Raw genomic sequence first — 25,372 nt, 5'->3', positions numbered from 1 at the left:
CCATGCATAGGTGTCTCTGACGGATCAAATATCAGCCTGTCTGGCGACGCACCCAGCCACGGACATGAATGGTCAACCACCAACCCACATCTAAAGGCTTCAACATCGTGTCCTCTTGTCTTCATCACCGACACATATCGGTGAACTGCAGGTTGCTCGTTGCTGATGCCATACCTGTAAGAAAAAGTTGCATCAGTGGGACAAAACAATTTCAAAAAAAGGTGGAGGAGGGGGTGTTTATGCGCCAACGCTATGAGCTACCACGCCTTGTAGAGGGCTTGGGATTAATTTCGTCCGCCTGGAAATCTTTTGCGTTGACCGAAATCTCAATTAACAGGCATTTTTGTTTTTTGCCTCAATCAGAAAAATGGCTGCTGTGGCAAGGATAACGCATTGTGGTACTCAGCGGCACCACTGAACCACGGCAGGGGAGAAAAAAGTACGCAACTGCCACATACATTGCAAGCATGAAACATTTGCAGGTATACATTGACAGCCGTGCCATTCCTCCTCGCTTTGTGTGTGACCTTTGCCTAAAATGACATGACGACCCTACAGATGTTGTCTCCTAATGCTCGTGCTACATGGTGTGATCAGAGGCGAGCGCACGCTCACCTCTGCCTATATGATCAGTGTCATGCGTTCAGGCTACACGGTTTTTGGGGCTTCAGCTTCAGGAAATGCTGGACACGCAGCCCATAAACCTTTCACGATACAAAATAATAAAACAAGCATACAGATACATTTGCACACGTGCATCTTGGACCAAATGTTAAATTTTGCACATATGGTGCATAAAAATGCATGCAGTTGGTCTTGGCCGATGCATGCGCACATCCCACTTGGTTTACTGGTCAGCCTACAAAAACTAATGCTACATGGGCAACCAAAATTTGGCGACACACAATGCTGTGTGACGTCACATTTTTGTAGCCGTGTTGCATTAAAACCAAGTTCACTCAGCCATGAACCAACTAGTTCACTCAGTTTCTGCCCATTATACACGTGCACATCTCAAAAATACAAAAAAAATGCATGCTACATCAATCTGTTCAATAGTTGAGAATTTTCTCTTCCTTGTAATGCTTCGAGATGAAGTTGCCAGTAGCAGTCATTGGCAACAGTGCGTGTCTCGCAGCGCATTCAAAACTGCTAATTCATGTGGTGAAGTGACAATGAAATGTCACAAACGTAAAAAAAACAGTCGCTTGAATGTAGGGTCATGCCATGTTCCATTTTAGTGGAAAAAGGAAGTATGTGCCACTGTCAAAAGCTACATCGCCAAATTTAACTTGACCAAGATTACATAACAAGAAAAAAATGCAGGAAGTCACATAAGACTTCCTGCCTTTGCATTGTAAAAAAGAAAGGCCTTACTACACAAATTTTTTTATTAGGAAGAAGCCCAAACATTTTTGTATTTACTGGATAGGTCTCACGCGTGACAGATCTTTCTGCGACGTAAAATTTTGCAGTTCTTTATCTGCCCACGTAGGGCGTTTCAAGACAACCCCGAAGGACGACGCTGTTACACGCTGCGACCGAGCCTCCTTCCACGTCTCGCTGTTGGCTTGCTGGCGTGTATTCTGCTCCAGGGCAGCAGCATCAGCGGGGCATTGGCACGTAGCTTTTGTCACGGTGCCACCAGGCCCCAGGACCACGTCCACTTCATAGGGCTTTGAAGTCTTTTTTTGGCTCCTGAAGCACTTGCATTTCACATGCACATCCCCAGGGCTGGAATAAATCCAGAACAAGTTTAATGCACTCATTCCGTACATGTGCACTAGTGAAAAACACTGCCATTTTTTTACCCGCATCAGAATATTAAATTGAATAAATGACATGCATGACATAGATTTTATTTCTGTGAATAATAAGACAATTTTATTTCTGTGAATAATAAGACAAACACCCAAATATGTTGAAACATGGACGCTTTGAAACTCTAGAAAGGGAGCAGTTTGCAAGGACAATAATAATGATAGTTTCACTAATGTGTGAGACACCAACAACCTGGCCAAAAATTCTGGGGACCTTGGGCCTACATAGGTTCTTACATGCTTTTTTTTACCTGACAGGGTGATGTGCACACATACTACCTCTGATCGACTTCAAAAATCGTTTAAAACTCGGTGTTTGCAGGGGGAGGGGGGGGTTGCACCATCCTACGACCTAATATGTATGCGCAATAAGAAAACTCAACGAGTATTTATAGCGGCTTCAACGTAAGCCACCTCTCACAACCACCGATCTACTTTTCCTGCCTATGCCAGCGCATGTTTTTGTAAGCTTCACTAGGCCGCGAAGAGTACACAGGTTATGCAGCGTCTGATCGGAACATGCGTTGTTTCTTCAGACAACATTGTTTTTAACGTTACTCAAGATTGGCCGCCTAAGAGCCTAGAACTATGTACCGATTATTTTGTTTGTTTTGCTTCTGCGCCACGCTGCGTGCGCCTATCGCCGACACCTAGAATCATATATGGCTATGCCGTGATCAATCTGGGTTTGTTCGACGAGTTCCCCATGTGACTGCTCGTTTTTGAAAAGGATTGCCCTTTGAAATAAATGCCTACGTACTAAACGCCATGCCATTCGATCGATTTGCGCCCAAGTTTCCACGTGTACTATGTTACAGATCCCTCGTCGCATGCTTTGTTGCCATGCAGTTATTGTAGGGTGAAGGTTCGCTCGAGCGCTGAAGGGAGATCGAGCGGCCGTGGCTGAAGCCTTTCGTCAGCTTTGCCGCTGACTACATTACGGAGCTGACATAACGGCGACGTGGACGACCTACACGCACCCATTTGTAGCCGGGAAACAACGCGGCAGAGCCTTTCTTGAGAAGCTATGCTGACCGTTCACATGCAGTTAACCAAAATCAAATTTATTAATGTACTGTACCTTGCCGATGATGAAGCAACGCGCACAGACGACGGGTCGGCATATGACTCCGAGACGAGCTTGTGGCTGCGCTCGCAAGTACGTCCGGACGAACTGGAAGCACCAAAACTTTCGAAGTAGGGGCCTAATCGCCTCTCTGAAAACCCACCCGGTAGCAAGGATAAATCCTTCTACCACTGAATCGGGTCGTTGGGCATTTTAACAGAGTGCCGGGTCAGATTAGCTCGCTTGCGCACCACGCCGGTATTACGCCGGCTGATAGTAGAGATCAAGTAATGGCCGAAGCCAGGTGAATATCGATGGTGATGATAGTCAGATACGTTGCCAGACTGACTTTTCTAAAGGGTTTATTGGGATGCTTGATGGCGCACGGGATGTCGTAGGGCAATATATAATAATAATAATAATAATAATAATAATAATAATCATTATTTGCGGAAAACTTGGCCCTGGGTGGCACGCAAGGCGAGACAGAAAGGCTGAGTCCCGTACGCTAGTGCGTCTGCTAGCCTGCCACCCAGGGCAGGTGATGCCGAAGCAAATGTCTCACACACAACACAACAATGGCACGGGGGGGATAACCGGGTTGTGTTGTCCATAGGCAGCACTAGTGGGACCAGTGGCGCGAGATGGCACGCGCAGGGAGTGTGGACTCAGACCTGTCTTTAGGAAGTGGAGTCCGGAGGGTAAGGGGTGCAGACAGGAAACTCCCCAGATAACGCAAAACAAACCTGGGTAAATCCTCAGGATGTCCGGCTCTGGACATTTCAGCATCCTCAGGTTGTCCAGATCTTATCCTCAGCCAGTCCAATCGGGGTCCGTTTGTCCGTCCAGCGTACATCCTCAGAACGTCGTCAAAATGATGCTGCTGGACAATCTTCGTACACTTCCAGGATACAAACTAATGTTCTTTTTTCTTAGTCTGAAGGTACTCACAAGCTAATGCAACAGGCCTCACTACAGAAATCAGGCACGTCTTAAAGGATTACAGTAGAACATGGGGAAGCTGTGCCAGGCAGGGAGGCAAAAACACTGCATCCGAAAAGCCGGCACGGGTAGCCCAAGAAAACTAAAGCGGAGTATGCTAGCATGATCACCATGAGTATAGCTTTTCCACAAACAAGGTTTTCCACAGTGGCTTTTAACATTTATGGCTTTGGGAACTTGGTCTGCAGCACATCATGTTCAATGTTAGGACTGCAGAAAACTTTCAATTAACGGACCGTACATCCTACTAATAATACGAGCATAAGAGGACCACACAAGCATGTGACACATTGAAATGAGTTTATTGCACCCATTAAAGGACTTCGCTCGTTAACAACAATGTTATAAAAATGTACACAAGACAAATGCAAACAAAGAAAACAAAAACTTCAGCAAAACATAATAGCATACATGATACCATGTAACACTTGTGGCACAGCTTTGCACACAAGCTAGCGCTAATAAAGTGAGCATTTGGCGTCGCAGTTGTGAGCTAACGTGCGAGTAGAAAACATAAGTTAAAATAGCAGTTTAGACAGCCGTAGCAGTTCCAAGTGAACTAATATAAGCAAAAAAAAAAGATTGAACAAACGCTCTCCCTTAAGAAGCTGCGCAGAACGTCTGGTGTACATGTACAACTGTACCCAGTAACATAAAAGCATACATGATACCATGTAACACTTGTGACACAGCTTTGCACACAAGCTAGCGCTGATAAAGTGAGCATTTGGCTTCGCAGTTGTGAGCTAACGTGCGAGTAGAAAACATAAGTTAAAATAGCAGTATAGACTGCTGTAGCAGTTCCAAGTGCACCAGTGTGCACAAAAAAAAAGATAGAAGAAACACAGCCATAGCAGTTCCAAGTGCACCAGTGTGCGCAAAAAAAAAAGATAGACGAAACGCTCTCCCTTAAGAAGCTGCGCAGAACGTCTGGTGTACACAACTGTACCCAGTAACATAAAAGCATACATGATACCATGTAACACTTGTGACAGCTTTGCACACAAGCTAGCGCTGATAAAGTGAGCATTTGGCTTCGCAGTTGTGAGCTAACGTGCGAGTAGAAAACATAAGTTAAAATAGCAGTATAGACAGCTGTAGCAGTTCCAAGTGCACCAGTGTGCACAAAAAAAAAAAAAAGAAACACAGCCATAGCAGTTCCAAGTGCACCAGTGTGCGCAGAAAAAAAAAAGATAGAAGAAACGCTCTCCCTTAAAGGGACACTGAAGTGATATGTAAACATTGCGGGATTACTAGCGCAAATTGTAGTCCGGAGTCCCCAGGCCATGTTTCGACCACTCTAGGCGCGTTTACGCGATTTTATTTAGTAGAAAAACTAATTCGAAAATGCTGTCCTCCTCTCTTTACGCTCGCCCATTTTCTGTGGCGTTTTCGTGTGACGTCAGGAGGGGATGAGCTGGCTGCGCCACGGCTGCGCCACGGCTGCGCTACTGCACGGCTCCCCGGCCGCGCCACGGCTGCGCTACTGCACGGCTCCCCGGCCGACAGAGTCAGTCGGCCCAGCGTTTCGTCCGCCGGCCGCCGGCAGGTCGTCGCAATCAAGGAGGTTAAAAAAAAATTGCTTGGTCGCAATTCGTTCGCTTAGTTGAAACGAAGCCAGGACACGTTTGTGAATGGAAGAATGCGCCTTTCTTTACTTGGTTTGTTTGTACACTGTATCTAGCTCCAAGTCAAGTTCGCTTCACACAAGTGCTGCACAAGCGCACATGCGACGCTTCGCTGACTGGTACGCCAGTAGGAAAATATAAGGCCTCTTGAAGGCGGGAGAAGAGTCAGCGAAGTCAATATAGGTACTAAGGAAATAAAATCAACTGATATTTTTACCGTACAGCGTAAAACTAGGGCGCGGGAAGCACTTTTTTGCGCTGGGCGAACAAGCACAGCGGTCAGCAGCACGACTACGCATCTGCGAACGCTTTTCCGTCTACGAAATGCAATTGCTAGACGTGAGCTACTATGGAAACTCGGGCGACGCTTACTGCACGATCGCAGTACAACAAATAGTCACCTAAGCTGCTTGAAATGCCAAAACTAAATAAAAGTGTAAACCGGTTGTACAATATGTACCCTATATTAGCAAGGCCTTCGCGTCCCGCTCCGTGGCTCAGTTGTCTGAGGCGCCGGGTATGTCACCCCAAATTTTTTGCAAGTCATGAGTTCGAATCCCCGCGGGTACGTGCTTTTTTTTTTTGTAAGTTAACTTTTTGTTTTCCGCCGATGTTTTCTACATTGAGTTCACCTTTTTTTGGGCCGCAACGTTCATGGCTACACGAACTAGTTCACAAAACGCGCGCAGGCTGGCACATGCATGGCGCGCTAGCGAGTTCTCGTTGGCGTGCTGTTGCCATAAGCACCGACTGCTAGCAGGCAGTGGGCACAGGCCAGAATGAACAGACCCTTGGCCTGGTGCGAACACGCTTTTTACGATACAGGCATGAGGGAGGCAAGCTCCAATTATGGGGGAAAAGCGCATGGCATTTGGGCGTCTACGAGTACGCGGAGGGCGTTCATGCACTGCGTAGGTTTCGGCTAGTGAATGCTACGATTCCAAGCCGTCCTAGGAGGCTTATCTTTATGCATTTTTACAGCTGACAACATGGAAGAAGCGCGGTACGATGATTACTGAGTCATTGAGAATGCCCATCCAACAACGCCACCGGTTGTGTTTTACAGAACCGAAACCGAAACCGAAACTTGTTTGGTTGCTCACCTTGGGCATCTCCAATCACGGTGCCCGCTCCTCCTAACGTCACAGCTTTAGTTGGTGCGGCCGCCGCAAACCGCGCATGGTAGTTTTTCTTCTTTCGCGCTTTGTAAAATAATTACCGATTTGTCAATCGTAAAAACGATGAAAAGTGTGCTAATTTGAGCCAGTCTACACAGTGCAAGCAAAAACGGGAGCTTGACAAATTCACTTCAGTGTCCCTTTAAGAAGCTGCGCAGAACGTCTGGTGTACACAACTGTACCCAGTAACATAAAACCATACATGATACCATGTAACACTTGTGACACAGCTTTGCACGCAAGCTAGCGCTTATAAAGTGAGCATTTGGCTTTGCAGTTGTGAGCTAACGTGCGAGTAGAAAACATAAGTTAAAATAGCAGTTTAAACAGCCGTAGCAGTTCCAAGTGCACCAGTGTGCACAAAAGAAATATAGAAGAAACACAGCAGTAGCAGTTCCCAGTGCACCAGTGTGCGCAAAAAAAAAAGATAGAAGAAACGCTCTCCCATAAGAAGCTGCGCAGAACATCTGCTGTATGCAAATGTAGTTCATCAATAATGCACCAAGTGCCGCTTTAGCTTGAAGTAGATGCTCTGTCTGCTTCTAAACAAAAGTATGCCACCACAGAACCAACTTTGGCACCCCTTCAATGATTTAAATGGCATTTATTATATAATACCAGTAACTAAAAGTTATGCTTCAAATCAACTGAAGAATTCAATTATCCATTGACCTGCAATGATTTGCATAAATCTACTCGTGTTAGTTATTCATTAAAATAATCATGTAAACATCACCTGAACAATTTGTACATTTCAAAAGGCAGAAAATAGCTTGGCTGCCATCTTGCACGTCGCTAACTGCTGCCATCACGATTGATGCTCCTGCACTGCAGTGAGGTGATACTCCTGGACCGAAGATCAGGCCATGTCATCATCAGTCACGGGTTCTGCAAGAAGATGCATAAAATGAGAGGTGCTAATTCACAGCGCCATACAACGAGATGGTGGCCTGCTGTTGTGATATCAGCGTAGTTCTGTATATTGCTTGATAGCTGGAAGATGCAACTGCCTAAACCATACAATACTGCAATGTTTCAGTGCCTAGAATGTAACTAAAACACCAGATATTGCTCTGGACGACAAGGTAGCCGTACACTTTCTGTATTTTGACACACCGGACCGTAAGAGCATAAACACTTTGTAGTGAGCATCGGTTGATGGGCATGCATGCAGCTGCTTGTAACACATGCTGAAATTTCGTGAATTTAATCTTTTCAGTTTCCAGAACGAAATTATCACCAGGCATGCAGTCAGAAATAAGTGCAAAAAATTTAAGGCAGCTCCACTTTACCTCAAGCTGCCAAGTGCGGAGCTGTGATTCACCAGAGTCTATGGTGCCGTTCTCTGCCCTTTGCTACCACCCTTCACGCTCTTCCCCTAGCTGTTGCACTCCTCTCTTGATGAATTAAACAGAGGTGTGTCCAATGCTATTCAATTTTTCTGCCTTCGCAGTGCTCATGCGCCTTCTTGCATCCTTTTCTTTACCTCTCGTTTCTTTTCTGCCTTAAACTGCACAAGCAGAAGTTATGTGCTTTTTTGCTTTCATCTCACACGTGCTGAAATCATTCTGCGCCAATTTGAACGGGTCGTTTATTTCTTATGCAGCCACTTTTCTCACTTATTATGGTAAAACCCAACCCAACGAACACTCCTAAAGAAATGAAGACTGAGACTGCTGGCTAATTACATATTTTTGCCTCAAATGTACACACAGTTTTCTTTGCGCTAAATAATGGGGAGATGTGTGACCAGTGGCAGAGGTTTCAAGGGCTAAGAACGGTTCTGCCTATATAAACCTCTTGTTCATGTATCCTCTTAACTTTCGGCCGGAAGGCTGAATCGCGAGTGTCTTATCGAAGAGCGCGATGCTGTGTGACACCGAGACCGCGGGTGAGCTAGCCGACAAGCTGTGCCCCTAAAGTGCTCCGCACTTAAAATGCACACATTGTATTTGCCAATATACCTCTTCCTACAGCAACCACATGACCACAGTGGCATGGTGACACGCTCTTCGCCTGGAATGTAATTAGATGAACAATGCATGCCACGCATGGAACTGTAAAACGAGTGCTGCGCAGGCAAACAATGATGCCTCCGTAGTACAAATCAGCTGCGTGGCTTTCACTCAGCACTTTACAATGTTATCCCCTGAGGTGGAACAATGCTCACAACCATTGCCACTGTACAGCAAGGTAGGGAAAAACTAAGAATGACTACATGACATGCTGGATGTGAAACCACTGTAAGTAATAATTCTAAAGTCAAAATACTTACCATCTACTGCCTGGGAGTTGCTGTTGGTGCGGCGTTTGTGAAGCTTCTCTCCAGCATGCCGAAGCCACGTTTTGATTATGTCTTCGATGCTTTTGTTGTTTTCACTGGAAATCATTCGCTTCACAGCTTCTGTAATGTGATTAGGTAGCATTTTAGAAGGGCTGGAATTCCTATTCAGCTGGATTTGATTCTGTCTCAGCTTTGAGAACAATTGGCTCAAGTCGCACACACAACTTCTTGGCAGAATTACCTGTATTTAAAATTAGAATGTTGGCAGCATGGTTCTTGGATTACCTTTCTTTGTGTAGCCAGTACTGCCAATGATTACCATGTTACACCTCAAATAGAACAGCAGTATGATTAAACATGTATTAAGCAGGTGTGCTGACATATGTATGCAATTCAGTAAAACTGTACCCAGTAAGCGGGCATGAGGTTATGGAATAAATTTATGGCGACAGCAGCCAAAAATGTTAGGAGTACAAAATGAAATCATTCTGCATTCAGCATTTTAAGTATCGACGAACGCCAACTGCTTAAATACTTGACGATTGTCTTTTGTCACCTTTTTTAGCCGGGCTTTTTTTCATGCATGTGGGTCATTTTTACCATTTTACATCCACCTAAAATTCTTGAAATTGAATGTTTTCACTCACTGTATATCAGCTGACACACCGGCAGTGATGCGAATTTCTTCTTGCCCTTTTGTCCCAGCCAACTGTATTGAACTGCTACCTCTTGGGTCAATAGTGCTTCAAGAATGCGACGAGTTGCAGTGCTTGTGTTTGATCCACCTACACCCGAGAGCTCTTGCATCTACAAAAATGAAATATATCTTGTGTTTGCAATGGACTCAAGCCTTGAAGTGTAAAAGCACCACTGGCACGACATGAATGCAATAAATTTGAAAAATAAAATTGCAACAATGTTAAAAGCTGTATATACACTTTAAAAAGAAGAAAAACTGGACGATTCAACTAACAATTTCGAACCTGCTGGTAACGCCCAGTTTAATCAGCTTTGACCCAGTTGATAGGCTTGTTTGCTCGTTTAAACAATCACTAAACAGACTAATTGCTAAACAGCACGAACCACATCCTAGGTTATCAACCAAATAACTAAAGAAATTACCTGCAACTTATTTGGATCCCTGAGTTCAAAAAATGGTGTGGACTAAGGTAATAAACTTAAAAAAAAACAGCTCAAGACTAAAAAACCCCCAAGATGAAAATTAGTTTAAACCAGAACGTGGCTTCGGCCTGGTGCCTACTGCGAGATTTTGAAAATAAGGTAACTAGAGGCAAGCCAGTTGCAGAATATTGAACAGATCAAAATAGACAAAAAATGTTGCAAAGACAAAACTGTTTTAAACAATTCGCTAATGCATTTGTGTGCTGCAACTGGCCGTTTTCTAGGTTTTTTGAATTCTAAACAACTATGCTAGCTCAGGTCCGAACACTCGGCAAGTTCTACTTTTATGGTGTAGTTAACAGAAAGCTGCACAGCCTTCACAAGCATTATTTAACCAACTGTTTGCTAGACGTGTGCTTTTCTGAAGCACGTCCCTCATCTCTGTACCGCATGTGCACAAGTGGCTAAGAAGGGCTCAATAATTTTATCTTTCCTGATAATCTCTCCCGTACATATGCAGTGTTTGAGAGCTTGTCCCTCCAGAGCTATACCTCGTGTCTTTTTCTGCTAGCACTTCACCAGAAAGCTGTCAATGCCATGAAGAAACAAACATTACACAAAACAATAAAAATGGCTTACTACTTTTGCCTTCATGTTAATGCTTTGAGAAAGGTCCTGGTTGAACTTCTCAAATTCTTCAATATCGGAAATAGGTCCTTCCAACAAATCCTCTCTAGCCTCTAGGGCACCACACGAGAGCTTGGCAACAATAGCATCTAGTTGCGTCCCTTGGTGTTCAATTCGGAGAAGTATGGTTTGCAGCAGGCGGAGCAGCTGCTTGCTTAGATCTGAAATATATTTAAACACATAAAAAGAGTTTAGTAAATCTTCTTGCTGAGATAATCTGTTCATGTTTTATAACATAACATGCTTGCCACTTGCACCCCCCCCCCCGCGTGCGCAGACCTGCTGTACTTATTCAGTTGGCCTCCCCACCAAACCCGGCCTTGGTAATGTGTTCATGGCAAACTTGACAAGGAGTTGTCGAGAGCCAAAAGAAATAGTTATGAAAATATATTCTCTAAACGGAGGATTCACTTGGGCTCTTCCTTATGGGGAGGCCGACAATACACCGTGACGGACAAATTCTTGCCTCGAAGCAAGCAGACATAATGTTCTGCAAAAAACAACTCTCTGCAGGTGCAGGTTCACTTACGGGGAGCTACAGTGGCCTGTGTAAATTGCTGGCAGTCTTGCTCTGGACACCCTATTTGCCGGTGCGCTGCACATTGAGGATTATTAGTAACTTCACACATGCTTCCTGCCCCCCAAAACGCACCTGATCTAGCATCCCTGTTCGCTCCACCGTTATGTTCAGAGGCTTCCAAATCTGCACAACCAGTTACAATAAACAACCCTGAACATGCAAACTTGCAATAAGCAATTCAGTCAGACATGTCACTTACAGAGGTTGTTTCGAATTCCATCTCCCCTGCTAGTCAGCAGGTGGGCTGATGAAGACTGCTTTGATGATGACTGTGTTTGATACGCCTCTGTAATAAACAATGTCTTCTGCAAGGCTAGCATAATGTGTTACACAACGATTACATGCAGTTTTCTATCAGCCGGCCCAAACTTACTGGTTCCATATCTGTCCCTCTTGTCGGCCACTCGTACATGAACATCTCGAAACTCCACCGATGTATCTCCGTCAATCGTTGGCAGTGCTAAAACACAGACATTTTGCAATGAAAAAAAAAGAGTTACCCATTGAAGTGACTGGTCACTAACAAGAATCTCGGGTATGACAGTGCAAAGTACTATGAAAGGGCCGCCGGCCAGCTGTACGTAGTTGCTGTGAAAAGGTTGATGCTTGCGAATGCACTGAAACACAGTCTGTTTCACTGTCTGGAAAAAAAGGTAAAAGCAAAAAGAAGCAACCTTTACTGATACAATCTCCAAGCATAATTATAACTGCATGAGACAGGCAGAGACTTCAATTTAGCCCATAAGAGGCAGTTCTAAGTTCTATTTCACCAGGTGAGAAATGCTGACAGCATGTGTCTACCTATTTGGTTGTAAAACGTACTGCATTGACATATTAAATACTTTTATTTCAAGCAATTGTCAAAAAGATCTTCAAGGCTTTAAGGCCCTACATGGGCAATTCAAAATACTTCAAATCACCTTAAGCGCACTGGTATTTTTCATCAGCCCAAACAATCTTTATCTGTGTAATGAATGGCTTCCGCAAGAAATCAAAATTACACCTTATGCTGGGAAACATTTTTCCTAAGGACAAAGTGACGACTGACGAGCCGTGTGCATGCCATGTTTACTTTACTCAAACTGTGCTTCAGCTCCTTAAAGCGTATCAAAAAAGTATTACAGCAAAGTTAAAATTGGGATTTTTTGCACTAATCCAATGCCTAGAATGGGATGCTCCACAGAGGACTATAAATTAATATACAACCTGGGCATCATTACCGTGTACCGAAATCACGTACACACATAAACACATTACCACAGCCACTAAGCAACCAAGGTGGGTAGAAAGAAATTTTAGGACATTTCATGATAGTTTATTTCCTTGAGTTCTCACCGTATGCATCAGCACAAAGTGCTGTTGATGGCCCAGAAGCCCGCTGGTTGTTGCGATATTCTGTAGCACTTTGGCAGCTGCCGCTTGCCTCTGTAGCCAGGCAGGAAAAATTAATGTTACTACTTACAGTAAAGTGAATACATTCACCACCATTATCATCATCATCCACCTGTTTGTGCCCACTGCAGGTTGAAGGCCTTTCCAAATAATTAAATGAATTGGTTTTAAATTTCGCAAAAGCCCAAATGATGTTACACATTACAAGCCATTCCAAAACATGTACTGAGCACAAGCCAGTTGGTATGAAAGTAACTGTCAAAGTCGTAATAAATACAGCCAGAAAAAACGTTCAATTTTGGAAGATTAACCTTAACTTAGACCTTAACTACAGAAAGCAACTTTTGCAAAGTCAGCCAACAAAGAGCAATAGTCTATCTATCTGTCACGTATGAAAGGAGGCTTACTTCTCAGCATGGAACATGGTGCCGGCGGGGCCCTCACAGTTACTTCAGGACTAGAACTGCAATCCCGGCGCTGCTTTTTCTTCCTTTTGCCCCTTCCAAGGTCCATTTCACTCTCCAGGTCTGAGGTGTCTTCCGCACGCCTGAGCTTCTTCCGCGCTTGTTCATATGTGCCTAAGAAAACACAAGCACACTTTGTAGCAGGAATTTGCAAGAATGATCATAAACAGATGATAGGCTTGTCTGCTGAAAAGCTCTCACACAGCGCGAATACAGCACTAGGATGCAGTTTTCAGGTAATTAAAGAGCAGGGGAAATGAACGAGAAAAAAAGAACAAAAGCTAACTGTACAGATTTTAGAAACCAGGCCATTCTTTCTATAGTGTTTGTGCTCCTCAGTGTATGCCATTTCTGCAAATGGAAGAAAAATTCAGCATGGTGGATGCAAGGTTAAATCAATGTTTTCGCAGTCCAAAAGCAATGCCATGCGTTCTCACTAGACAAAATTTCTCAAAAAGTACTTTTACAGCACTGGGATTATCCTTGTTTTGTTTAGGGCTTGTGTGTGAGATTAAGCTTTGGAAGGAATAAAGTGTGAATACAGATACAAAACTTACTGAACGACTGTAGTTGAGTGCAGGGAACAAGTTGCCAATCACTCGTCGGTGAGGATGCAGATTTTGCAAGCTGTTCAGCACTCCGCGAGTCAGGTGGCCAGAAACAAGCCTTTCCTTTCATCCATTTCGAATGCACTATTCCCAAATCGTCGTCTTCTTCTGGAAATTTTACAAGGATGAAGCGATTACCTTAAAAATAAAATGAATGCATTATAAGGTTCATGTACATACGTGCGAAAACAAGCTTGTAAGGCACTTCTCGCACACAGTCACTAAGTATTGATTGTAGGGTTTAACACACCGACGCAACGCAGGCAATGAGGTGCACCGTAGTGGAGGGCTCCGGATTAATTTTGACCACATGGGGATCTTTAACGTCCGTCGAAATCTTGTACGCACGGGCATTTTTGCTTTTCACCTCCATCAGAAAAGCGGCCGCCGCGGCCACAGACACTGAGTAAGATTTTTGTAGGCGAGTTTCCATGATAATTACATCTTGAAGTGCAACAGAGGGAAAATGGTCTGCTTTTTTTTTAAAGTGACCTTCATGCATTTCTCACTAAACCAGTCCAGCGGCCATGAGGTTAAAGGGACAGACAACCGATTTTTGTCGAGTATATATTCTCTATCCCCCCCGCACGGGGCACCTTGAGCAATCTTGGTGACGGTACTGGCGATACCGCGGACCCCGAGCCCCCAAACATAAGCTGGATCCAACCGTGGCGATGTGTTTATAGGTGGAGGGTTAGAAACCACGAACGGTGGCCGTCGGAGCCCAGGTCAAGCTCCGGCGGATGGGCTCCCTGTCTGTTCACCAGGCAGGGAGCTCCGGGACCTCTTTGGCTACCAGGGTAAGGTCAAAGAAGAAAGTACCCCCGTCTCCCTGCTTTTATACTATGCTTTATGGTATTGTCTAAAACCCCCCCCAACCGTGATCGGTCCCTGAAAAGGGGCCGCACCGAAGTATCCTTTCCTCCGTTGCCGTCGTTAACCTTTCCTGAACCGGACCATTTTTCTCGATTTCTTGTGATGGAATCCCTCAACCCAACCCACCCTCTTGCATCTCAGTCAGTCTTCCTGATCGCCAAGTATCTTGAAGCCATAGTAGGAAAATCGTATAAATGCAAAAAACAAAGGTCTGGTGAACTCTTAATTGAAATAAATGACAAGCAGCAGTCTGCAAAGCTTCTAGCTCAGACTAGACTGGCTGATCTTGACATCCGGGTCACACCCCATCGGAGCCTCAACAGCTCTCAGGGTGTGATATCCGAGACAGACCTCCTTAACGAAACCGATGCGGATCTCCTTGCCGGCTTGAAGGATCAGGGCGTCACTGCCGTGAGACGCATCACTATCCGTAGAGACGACAAGGAGATTCCCACCAAGCACATCATCTTGACTTTCGACCGCGCAATTCTTCCACAATACTTAAATGCAGGTTTTATCCGTTGCTCCATCCGTCCGTACATCCCGAACCCGCGGCGCTGTTTTAAGTGCCAGCGGTTCGGGCATGGTACGAACTCTTGCCGTGGCCGAACGACGTGTGCAAAGTGCGCGGCGCACGATCATCCGAGCGAGAACTGCTCAGCCGAAACTCTCACTTGTGTAAACTGCGGGGGACCGCATGCAGCGTACTCCCGCAAGTGCGAAAAATTTCAACTAGAAAAGAAAATCATCAACATCAAAGTCACTGAAAACATCACCTTCCCAGAGGCGCGAAAGAGGTTCGCCTCTTTCCCCCTGGGGAGGTACGCCGACGCGGCTCGCCGGGGGGCGGAGCGGCGTCTCGTTTCCACAGGGACCCAGTTCAGCGAGTCTGACCTGGTCCCTCGCCCGCCCCCCCCTGGGTTGCCTCTGGCAGCCCAACCCGCCATCACGCCGCTTGCTGAGGCAGCAGCGGTTGTGGTGGCAACCTCTTCCGTCGGGACCGGTGCCGCTCCCGCCTCTGTCTCCCCGCCCTCCAGTGCGTTGGAGGGTACAGAGGTGATGGACACCACGGGCCCCGCACCGGTTCCCACCGCCACCGCACCGCCTGTGCCACCTCTGGCGCCCCGGACGCCCTCAGCGGTGGCGGCTCAAACGAAGGGCTCCCGAGGGGGGCCAAGTCCAGGGGGCCCGGTCCGTCGGGCACCCCCCGGACATCCGACGACGAGATGGATGTCGGGCCGTTCCTGCCTGCAACGCAGCGGAAGGAACGCGTCCCGACGCCAAAGCCTCCCGACAAGCCAAAAAAGGCGAGAGTCACAGCCCCGAAAGACGACACATAAACAAACACACACACTCCAGTAGCTCTCACACTAAATAATGGGAAGAGAAAACATAATTCAATGGAACTGTAGAGGCCTTCTTAAAAATCTTGACGATGTATACGAAATACTGCATGCTAATCAGCCAAGTGTGATGTGTCTTCAGGAGACGCATTTGAATTCCAAGCACACAAATTTCTTAAATAGGTACATGGTCTTCAGAAAGGACAGGGATGGCTGCACACACTCTTCGGGCGGTGTAGCCATAATAGCCCGGAAATCCCTAGCATGCCACCCTGTCGCTCTCAACACCGTCCTTGAGGCTGTAGCAATACGCACAATAATTTTTAATAGGTTGATAACGGTATGCTCCATATACATTCCTCCTGATGTCACACTTTTGAGCTCTGACTTCGAGGCGCTGGTCGACCAGCTGCCCGAACCGTACATCCTAACAGGCGACCTTAATGCACACAACTCTCTTTGGGGCTCCTCCAGAACGGATGCCCGAGGTCGCCTGATAGAGACATTTCTTACATCTTCAGGAGCATGCCTTTTCAACCAAAAACAGCCTACATACCATAACTTAGGACATAATACGTACTCACATCTCGACTTGGCTATTGGTTCTGCAATTCTCTTTCCATGTCTTGAGTGGGGCGTGGGCACGGACCCATATGGTAGTGACCACTTCCCCACATCCCTAACGTACATAGGTAAAGGCCCATGCAGTCCATCTTCCCATAACAGGTTTAATGAATCAAAAGCAAACTGGAGTACATTCACAGAAACATCTAAACTACACCACACAACCATAAAACACCTACACGTTGAGGAAGCAGCCCAACTCGTCACGGCGCACATAGTCGACGCCGCCGAAAAGTCCATGCCCCAGGCCTCCAGTGCGTCCCGCAACCCAAGGAGGCCCTGGTGGAACGAGGACTGCAGGCGGGTGCGAGAGGCCCAGAACAAGGTGTGGGGTGTCCTTCGCCGGTACCCCACGTCAGATAACCTCATTTCGTTTAAACGGGCAAAGGCTCTTGGGAAGCGAGTGCGTCGTGAGGCGAAAAGGGAGAGTTGGCGCACCTTCCTCACTTCCATCAACTCGTACACCGACACACACAAAGTCTGGACACGAATACGAAAACTAAAAGGACAACAGACACACAGCCTGCCCCTTGTTAGTACAACAGGGGATACACTGGAAGACCAGGCTAACACACTTGCACAACACTTCGAACACGTGTCCAGTTCAGCACACTACACAAAAACTTTCATGAAACACAAGTCATCTGTAGAAAAGAAGTCCCTGCGTGATAACAACAAGTCGCACACTTCTTACAATTCTCCTTTTTCAATTCATGAGCTGAAGGTTGCTCTGAACGCATGTAAGCCTTCAGCTCCAGGTGCAGACAAAATCACATACACCATGATACAACACCTACACCCAGACACTCTTGAAACACTCCTACATCTATACAACAACATATGGCTTTCGGGGCACATTCCTCGCTCTTGGAGAGAGGCCATAGTAGTGGCTTTCCTGAAGGAAGGAAAGGACCCTTCCTCTCCCGCTAGCTATCGGCCCATCGCCCTCACAAGCTGCCTGTGCAAGCTCCTCGAGAAGATGATAAACAGGAGACTCATGTACTTTCTTGAGTACAATGGTCTTCTCGAGAGCTGCCAGGCAGGCTTCAGGGCGGGGCGGTCCACCAACGACCAACTCGTCGCGCTCGAGTCCTATATAAAGGACGCCTTCATTCACAAGCAGTTTTGCACAACGGTATTTTTTGACCTTGAGAAGGCCTATGACACCGCTTGGCGTTACGGGATCCTCTGTGACCTAAAGTCTTTCGGTGTTTCGGGCCATATGCTCAACACCCTTGCTAGTTATTTGTCCGAAAGAACGTTTCGCGTGAGAGTAGGTAGCGCACTCTCAAGAGTTCATGTGCAAGAAAACGGCGTTCCGCAAGGTGGAGTGCTAAGCTGCACTCTGTTCATAGTTAAGATGAACTCCCTTGGGAAGGCACTGCCACCTACAATTTCTTATTCAATGTATGTAGACGACATCCAGGTATCTTTTAAATCATGTAATATGTCCATCTGTGAGCGTCAAGTCCAGCTCGGTGTCAAAAAACTTGCCAGCTGGGCAGACAAGAACGGTTTTAAACTTAACCCAGAAAAAAGCACCTGTGTTGTCTTCTCCAGGAGGCGTGGGATCCATCCGGACCCAGACATTATCCTTAATGGCGTATCGATTCCTGTGAGGAAGGAACACAAGTTTTTAGGTGTGGTGTTGGATGAAAGGCTTACGTTCATCCCTCACATTAAACAATTGAAACATAATTGTCTAAAGGCTCTCAACATTCTTAAAATCTTGTCCCACCAGTCGTATGGAACGGATAAGCAACTCCTGTTACGTATTTTCAGAAGCCCAGTGGGGTCTAGATTGGACTATGGGAGTGTTGTGTATGGGTCAGCCACTAAAACAGCACTTAAAATGCTCGACCCAGTGCTTCACTTGGGGCTTCGCCTCTCTTGTGGCGCATTCCGTACGAGCCCTGTACAGAGTCTTTACGCAGAGTGTGACAAATGGTGCTTATCGCACCAGCGAACCTATGTTGACTTGTTATATGCCTCTAAAATTTCATCAATGGACAACCATCCTTTTAAACCGGTTTTTAATGATACATCCACATCAAAGCTCTTTTTAAATCGCCCGTCCATTCCTGTTCCCTTCTCGCTCAGAGTAAGGGACGAGGTCACTATTCATGAGGTCATTTTTGTAGACACATTCAAGTCATCTATCACCGATCTTTTAGCACCATGGCATCTTCGTCCTGTTGCATGTGACTTGTCTTTCTTAAAATACAATAAGAACAGGACACCGAAAAGTGGGATTCTGCAGCATTTCATGTATGTGCAGGATAAATACAAGGCTGCAGAGTTTTTCAGCGATGCATCGAAAACGTTCACTGCAGTGTCTTGTGCGGCGCATGGGCCGAATTTTGAAGCATATAGAACCATGAATGTAAAGACAAGTATTTTTACGGCAGAAGCATATGGCATTTTTCTTGTTGTAAGTCACATAGTTGAACATCATATTCCTAAATCCATCATCTATACAGATTCGCTGAGTGTCGTCCGTACATTGTCATCTGGAGAGTCCTCGAAAAACCATGTAGTTAACCTTGTCTTGAAATCAATTGTGCTGGCATATTCTTCAAACCTTGAGGTGACTGTGTGTTGGGTGCCAAGCCACTCTGGCATCGGCGGAAATGAACTGGCGGATGAAATGGCCGCCAATGCTGCACTCCGAAACACAGTAGATATAACAACACTACCTTACACAGACCTCAAGCCACACATAAGACAACACTTGCGCAGAACATGGCAAACACACTGGAATGAACAGACAGACAACAAACTACATGTAATAAAGCCACACTTGGGACGGTACACATCTGACTCGCACAACAGACACACGGAAGTCGCCTTGGGTAGGCTGCGGATAGGGCACACCCATGCAACTCACTCGTATCTGCTGACGGGATCTTCTAGACCCCAGTGCAGCAGGTGCGGAGAGGCCCTATCCGTAGTGCACATACTAATCACATGCAAGGCACTTGACACAACACGACACAAACACTTCAGAGAACTCTACAGACAACATATTCCCCTACATCCATCGTTTTTCCTAGGTGACGATGCCATTGTTTCCGTCAAACGTGTGTTCGAGTATTTGTCAGAAGTCAAGTTTTTAAACCTCATTTCCTATCACGCATCATGAAATCTGGCCCTTTACACCAGCCATCCTCACTGTCTTTTATTGATTTTACTTTTGTTCTTGATTACTGATTTCAGTGTCTAAGTTCTCACCTCTCATATTTAACCACTGTTTTGGCGCTCTTTGCCCTAGTTGGCCTCGCGCCATTAACATCCAACCATCATCATCATCATCATATTCTCTATCCCAAATGAAAGGGCATCACTCAAAGCACCTTGACGAGAAACGGTTTTGCTGATAACGCCCTAGAACTTTTTAAATCGAATTTTTTGATCTACGAGCCGTATGTGTCCCTCCCAAAACTAATGCTGGCAACCATGACATAGAGTAGCTCGGCAACATACTTTAATTTGTATGCGAAATAAAAAACGATATTTAAAAACTTGTTCCCAGCTAAAAAAGTTTGAATGGCAGGCTTTCCTGCTCCTTTATGTGTTTTTTTAATGCAACGGTCTATTTTGCACGAATGCGCCATCTGTTGGGATAGACGATAGGTAGAATCTGGCTTCACGTTGTGGAGGCGGGAAGTTCAATTCTCCCCGGGCGCGACGTTTCTTTTTTTTTTAAAGCTGCCGTTGGCGTGTTAGGAAACTTAAATCAAATATTTTGGCAGAACAAACGCCCCTGACTCAGGCAGAATCGTCAGAGCTCCTTCGCTGGGTCTGTTTACTGAACGCTGCCGTTGATTCTGGGCATGGAGGCTCAGTTAGCCACACTGAGAGGCATGCTGAGAGGCACCCAGCGACGGCGGGCGGCGTGTCTTTAAAAATTTCAGAATAATGTTTAGAAATACATATACAATTTAACCTTGTACAAATACTTGTTTTAAAAGGTTTTCAATACGCAAATAAACGTTTCAGCAGTTACAGTAGCTGCTAGGTTTGCAGGTCACGTGACAGGGACACATATTGTAGTGTCAAGTTTCGACACTACGAACCGCCACCCTTCCGATTTCAGGACGTTTGCTGCCAAATTAAAATTACTTCCGCCAGTTTGTTTAGAAATGGCTTGTGGTTATCGGGCTATATAAAACGCTGGCTTTCATATGAGCTAGAGAACATATACGCGACAAAAATCAGTTGTCTGTCCCTTTAAGGCAGACGGTTGCGACACAATGAAGATGCCTAGAGCTGATGAAGGGCACGGTGTGGTATACAGGTTCTCTTGTTTCCGAAATTTTCTCCCAATGATGCACAGTGTGCCTTGAAGAGAATATGCAATGTTCGCAACCTGAACAATACTGCCATCGATAAGCTTGCAGCAACTGTTCCGCATTCCTGTGTCGAGCACAGTGCCTCCAGGAAGCACCACTCTTTTGAACTGTGGTCCCCTACACTGTGGCACAAGTGGACCAGTGTGGTGCTCAGCCACAAGACGAGGAGTGCTGCTTGCAGGTGGCTGTCCAGTGCTTTGAACACACCTCTTCTCAGCCAGACGATTTGACAGCTGCTCTAAGGGATAGCTCGGTTTCCGCAGAAGTTTCTTGATGGTGCACATGTGACTCTCAAATGGGAACGCACTCCATGTGTCAAGGGGCCCTAGATGACGTGTGTCTGCAGCAAGGTGGGACAGTGCATGCACATTGTGCGACACAAGGTGCTTGCCGTATATTTTGGCAAAGACTTTAATGAAAAATCGTAGCAGTTCTTCTGCATAGTCAATTTCACTTGGGGAGCTGCTTGGTGATGCAAGGATAGTGATAGCCACGTGAATGCTTAGAAAGTTCTCATACAATCCTTGTTTAAAGGTGTTGTGCCACCAAATTTGTTGCTTGTGCATTCTTTGTTGCAAACGTTTTATAATTCGTTAGAGAGCATGATACATGCTCTCACACGCACATATTCTGAGTGAAAAATTTATTATCGCACGATTCATGTGAACAGGATTCGGTTTCGGTTTCTGGGCGCCGATTCAAGCAGTGACGTCACAGCGTTGCGCCATAGCCTCCTTTAGTAGGTTATATAGGAGGCTATGGTTGCACGGACGCTCTGCCACGCCTGTCTACCATGCGGCGCTGCGGTACGTTGCGACTTTACTGCGGCGTCTGCTCCTCCACATACGTGCTTCACCACGGAAGTAAACACGCCAATCCTCCCTGTTCTGTGTCGTCACGTCAAGCCGCGACAGCTCCGACCTGGATTCTTTGTCTTCATCCTCGGATGCAGACAAATGAAAACCATGGATTTGCAAACCATAAAAATGCTAAAAAAAAACGCTAAAAAAAAAAGCTGCCCCCGCCGCGAATCGAACCGGCAACGTTGACCGGATGGGCGGAACGCGCGAGACCACTGAGCCAGCGAACAAACGATTCTGCTTCGCGATATGGCCGGTGTACTAGATGGAGGCCCATCCTTGGAGTCGTACGTCGGTGTTTACTAGCTAGTTTACAGAATTCCTGGCTTGTAAACTCACATTTTTTAAATAGCGCTTGCGCAGCAAGGTTCCGCGAAGCCCCCGCGACAGCTTATCGCCATCAACTCTGCTCTTCTGCGAAATCGCTCGCAAAAATAAGTGTGCCCGGCTGCGACTGCGATTTTGCACTGAAGGGATAGTGCTTGCCGTACTTTGGTTTTACGTTTTACGTTAAAAACCTTTGCCGATACTGATCCCTTATTACCCAAATTACCCTACGTAACTGTTCTTCTGCACGAAACTGACCTTATATTTTCTACAGGCGAGCCGATCGCACACACATTCCGGGGTAGCGGCGTCGCCGAAGAGCACGGCCGAAGCGTCGAACGCCAAAATACGGATCGCATTAGCGCTAGTGTTGAGTTGTATGGGCTTCATGGAACTTACTGAGCTTATTACCCTCCAGAAACTAACAAAATAGAGCCGCGTTCATTGCGGCACGAATGTTGTCGGGGCGCAGTTCTCGCTTCTCGGTCGATTGACGACGCGTCGTGCGACCAGTCAGGCGACCGGTTTTGTTGGCGTCTCCGGTCGGCGAGTCAGTCACACTATGGCGACTTTCCATCGGCCGACGTGTTTGTGTCGCCGTCGGCGTGGTGTGACAACGCGGTCTGGCAATTCGGCAGTCGGCCGATGTTTTAACGACTCGCCGGCGTCGCGTCGTCGTCGCCGTCGTATCGGTATAGTGTGTCGATACGACCAAGCGACCAAACAAACTGTGGTAACTGGAGTTCACGTTCACGTCGCCCGAGTCGCTAGCGTTGTATGACGTCACAAACTTTGCGGCGCTGGCAATTCACTGACGTCATGGTTAGTGGCGCTAGCGATGGGTCCCGATTTCCAGAAGAGCATTTAGGTAATTTTTAGAAGCGAATTAAAATATATATTAAGCGCTTGCTGTACCCAGCACTTCGTGTTGAGGGTCGTTGCATGCAGAGGAAGCCTACAGCAGGCTTTTTACAGACTTAAAATTTGGTGGCACAACACCTTTAAGTATGGAAGACAACACTAGGGGTCCGCCATACAGAAGAAAAAAGCGAAACTCTGTCGCCTTCCATCGGTCAAGTTCGAGAAGGCTTCTTGGGCGCCGGTTGAACTCCGCCGGAACAAACATAGCAAGCTTGCTCAGCTTCACAGAAAGCTCCTCCCGCATGTCAATCTCCTGTCTGCTCTCTTTTGGTCCACGGACCCACAATTTGAGGAGCTTGCGCATGACACCCAAGCACACAAGGTGCATGTAGTCTAGTGGCACATCTTGGACTAAATCTATACGTAGCTCCTCTAGGATGGTTGTGCCATGGTGGTGCCATACTTGAACCTGATCACGAAAGCTAGCATCAGACCGAAGTCGCTTGCTAATGTCTGGAAAGCACACTCTCCCTTTTTTGTAGGTGCCTTTCACAGTGCATTTTGTGCAGCTGTAGTACCCAGTATGACCTCTAATATTTAGAATGAATGCTTTTGCTGGCGCATCACAAATAAGTGCGTTTAGTCGTACTGGGATGGTTAGAGCACCAACCTGAATGCCTGCAGTTGTGACGGTCTTCAAATCATTCACGAAAAGACGAAGGAACTCATTTCCATTATCAGGCTTCTCGTAACCAAAGAAGACGCCGACAACAAAGGGGCTGTGAGGGTCAATGTCTTTGACTTGGCCAAGGATAGTCCAGAAATGACTTCCAGAGCTCTTTGCAATCGGAAGCCCATCAATATTAAAGTTGAGGGCTAATTCCTGAGGAAGCGCTTTTGCCAGCCGTAAAACATCTCGAACTCCTTCTTCAATACCGAAGTGGCAGTACTTCCCGCCAGCAATGTGCAAAATTCCCTGGGACCTCCTAGGTGTAGCCAGCAGTGTTCTTGCTGACCGTGGCAAAGATGAAAAACAACCATGAGTCCGAAGTAACCCGAGTAACGCAGTCACTGACGAATGTGAAAGACCGTGCTCAATGGCAAGTGTTTGTAATCGGCTGCGAAAAGACCCCGTGTCACCTTCTGCTTCGGACATTTCTTCCCGCTCCCTGATGTCACTGTGCACAAAACCTGAAGAGTAACGACTACCAGCACCCGAGCACTGAAAGTTGTGGGGCTGCGGAGAGTCGAGACATTCAGAGGCACTTTCGCGGGTAGCAGGTACCCGCTCTTCGTCTTCCTGAGATGTGTCGGAGCCGTTATCACTGACAGCCGGTTGTCTTGTTTCGCACTGCTCACCCAGCACAGCTGAAACAATTTCAGCACCCGGGTAATTAACAAGACTAAGGCAAGCTTCGGTACGTTGGTTTCGCCTACGACGAAACTGCCGCTCTGCACTTGCCATCATTTGCTGAAGAAGCGAGCCAGCGCCGAGACGTCAAGAAATGAACCAGTCGTACAAACGTTGAGTCGCACGGCACTAGGGCACCGGCACGAAGGACGTTTGTTCAGGCGACGAAGGAAACCGGAAGCAGCTGCCGTTAACAACGTTACAACAACATGGTAAAACTTCTGTACTCACCATGAACTGAGTCATCGTCTTGTATTTGTGAAGCCATTGTTGTTTGGGAAAATGTGCCGACGTCGCCACCGTACGACCGTACCTACAGAAACACCACACAAACAATACAAATAAAAGCCACCGGGCACCGGCATGGATTGGCTAGAAGCGGCTGACATTGGCCGAAAAAAAATTACTATTGTAGCGCACTGGTTATGTCGTAGACAGTAAACCTATATTAACCGCTAGGCATCTCGCGCACACGCATACAAGCACACACAATATATTTATTTATATATTTTTTTCAAAATAAGCTCAAAACCAAAACCAAAACTTTGCTAAATTTGGGTGTATCATAAACTATTTGTAGAGAACGTTCATATGAAAACCCGCTCAAAACAAAATTAGCGAAGTATAGTGAGAAATACGAACTCAAAGGGGTATTTCAATTCAAAAACGAGCTAAGTCCACCACCTGTATCAATCGAATCCAATGTGCGATCACTTTTCAAGCCATTTCAAGCCTTATGATCATACAGCCAATATATGGCCGTCGCTACTCCCGTTCGCGGTTTAACCATAGAGAAATTAACCTCTTGCCTTGTTTTGGTGTTTTCTGACCGAGTTTACCCGTCTCAAATGGAAGGCGACGGTAACGAAGAGATTGGTGACCGGTCC

At 46.3% G+C, this 25,372-nt stretch overlaps 3 protein-coding genes across 5 annotated transcripts; all 3 read right to left on the bottom strand.

The window, feature by feature from the left end:
• Nucleotides 1–5,109: 5,109 nt before the first annotated feature.
• LOC144148703 (uncharacterized) lies at nt 5,110–25,078 on the bottom strand. Of its 3 annotated transcripts, none has more exons than XM_077680217.1 (13): nt 24,717–25,077; nt 13,781–13,969; nt 13,167–13,337; nt 12,703–12,792; nt 11,892–12,008; nt 11,741–11,827; nt 11,567–11,653; nt 11,440–11,490; nt 11,317–11,382; nt 10,740–10,948; nt 9,626–9,785; nt 8,970–9,098; nt 5,110–7,582 (listed from the first exon to the last, which is right to left on the bottom strand). In XM_077680217.1, the coding sequence occupies exons 1-13, from the start codon at nt 24,751–24,753 to the stop codon at nt 7,554–7,556; spliced, it is 1,422 nt and encodes a 473-aa protein (XP_077536343.1). In that variant the 5' UTR covers nt 24,754–25,077; the 3' UTR covers nt 5,110–7,553. The 3 variants fall into 3 exon arrangements, with proteins under 3 accessions (XP_077536343.1, XP_077536344.1, XP_077536346.1); XM_077680218.1 differs by having other exon boundaries at nt 13,781–13,939; XM_077680220.1 differs by lacking the exons at nt 11,317–11,382; nt 11,440–11,490 and having other exon boundaries at nt 24,717–25,078.
• On the bottom strand, nt 20,567–21,592 carry LOC144149663 (uncharacterized). The gene has a single exon (XM_077681326.1). The coding sequence runs from the start codon at nt 21,590–21,592 to the stop codon at nt 20,864–20,866; it is 729 nt and encodes a 242-aa protein (XP_077537452.1). The 3' UTR covers nt 20,567–20,863.
• On the bottom strand, nt 21,986–24,701 carry LOC144148704 (uncharacterized). The gene has a single exon (XM_077680221.1). It carries the CDS (start codon nt 24,540–24,542, stop codon nt 23,169–23,171), a length of 1,374 nt encoding a protein of 457 aa, XP_077536347.1. The 5' UTR covers nt 24,543–24,701; the 3' UTR covers nt 21,986–23,168.
• Nucleotides 25,079–25,372: the final 294 nt, after the last annotated feature.

Source organism: Haemaphysalis longicornis, unplaced genomic scaffold, assembly GCF_048455015.1.
Source record: "Haemaphysalis longicornis isolate Haplotype H1 unplaced genomic scaffold, Haemaphysalis longicornis Haplotype H1 scaffold_8, whole genome shotgun sequence".
Taxonomy (NCBI): Eukaryota; Metazoa; Arthropoda; class Arachnida; order Ixodida; family Ixodidae; genus Haemaphysalis; species Haemaphysalis longicornis.
This window is presented reverse-complemented; position numbering and strand designations above follow the sequence as displayed.

Bases quoted from the DNA above. Each gene is read 5' to 3' on its own strand.
- LOC144149663 (XM_077681326.1), bottom strand. From the start codon at position 21,592: ATGCACAAGCAACAAATTTGGTGGCACAACACCTTTAAACAAGGATTG.
- LOC144148704 (XM_077680221.1), bottom strand. From the start codon at position 24,542: ATGATGGCAAGTGCAGAGCGGCAGTTTCGTCGTAGGCGAAACCAACGT.
- LOC144148703 (XM_077680217.1), bottom strand. From the start codon at position 24,753: ATGGCTTCACAAATACAAGACGATGACTCAGTTCATG. The intron at 11,654-11,740 runs GTAAGTTTGGGC...TGTTTATTACAG, and splicing joins GAGGGACAGATATGGAACCA to AGGCGTATCAAACACAGTCA. The intron at 11,383-11,439 runs GTGCGTTTTGGG...CTCAATGTGCAG, and splicing joins GAACAGGGATGCTAGATCAG to CGCACCGGCAAATAGGGTGT.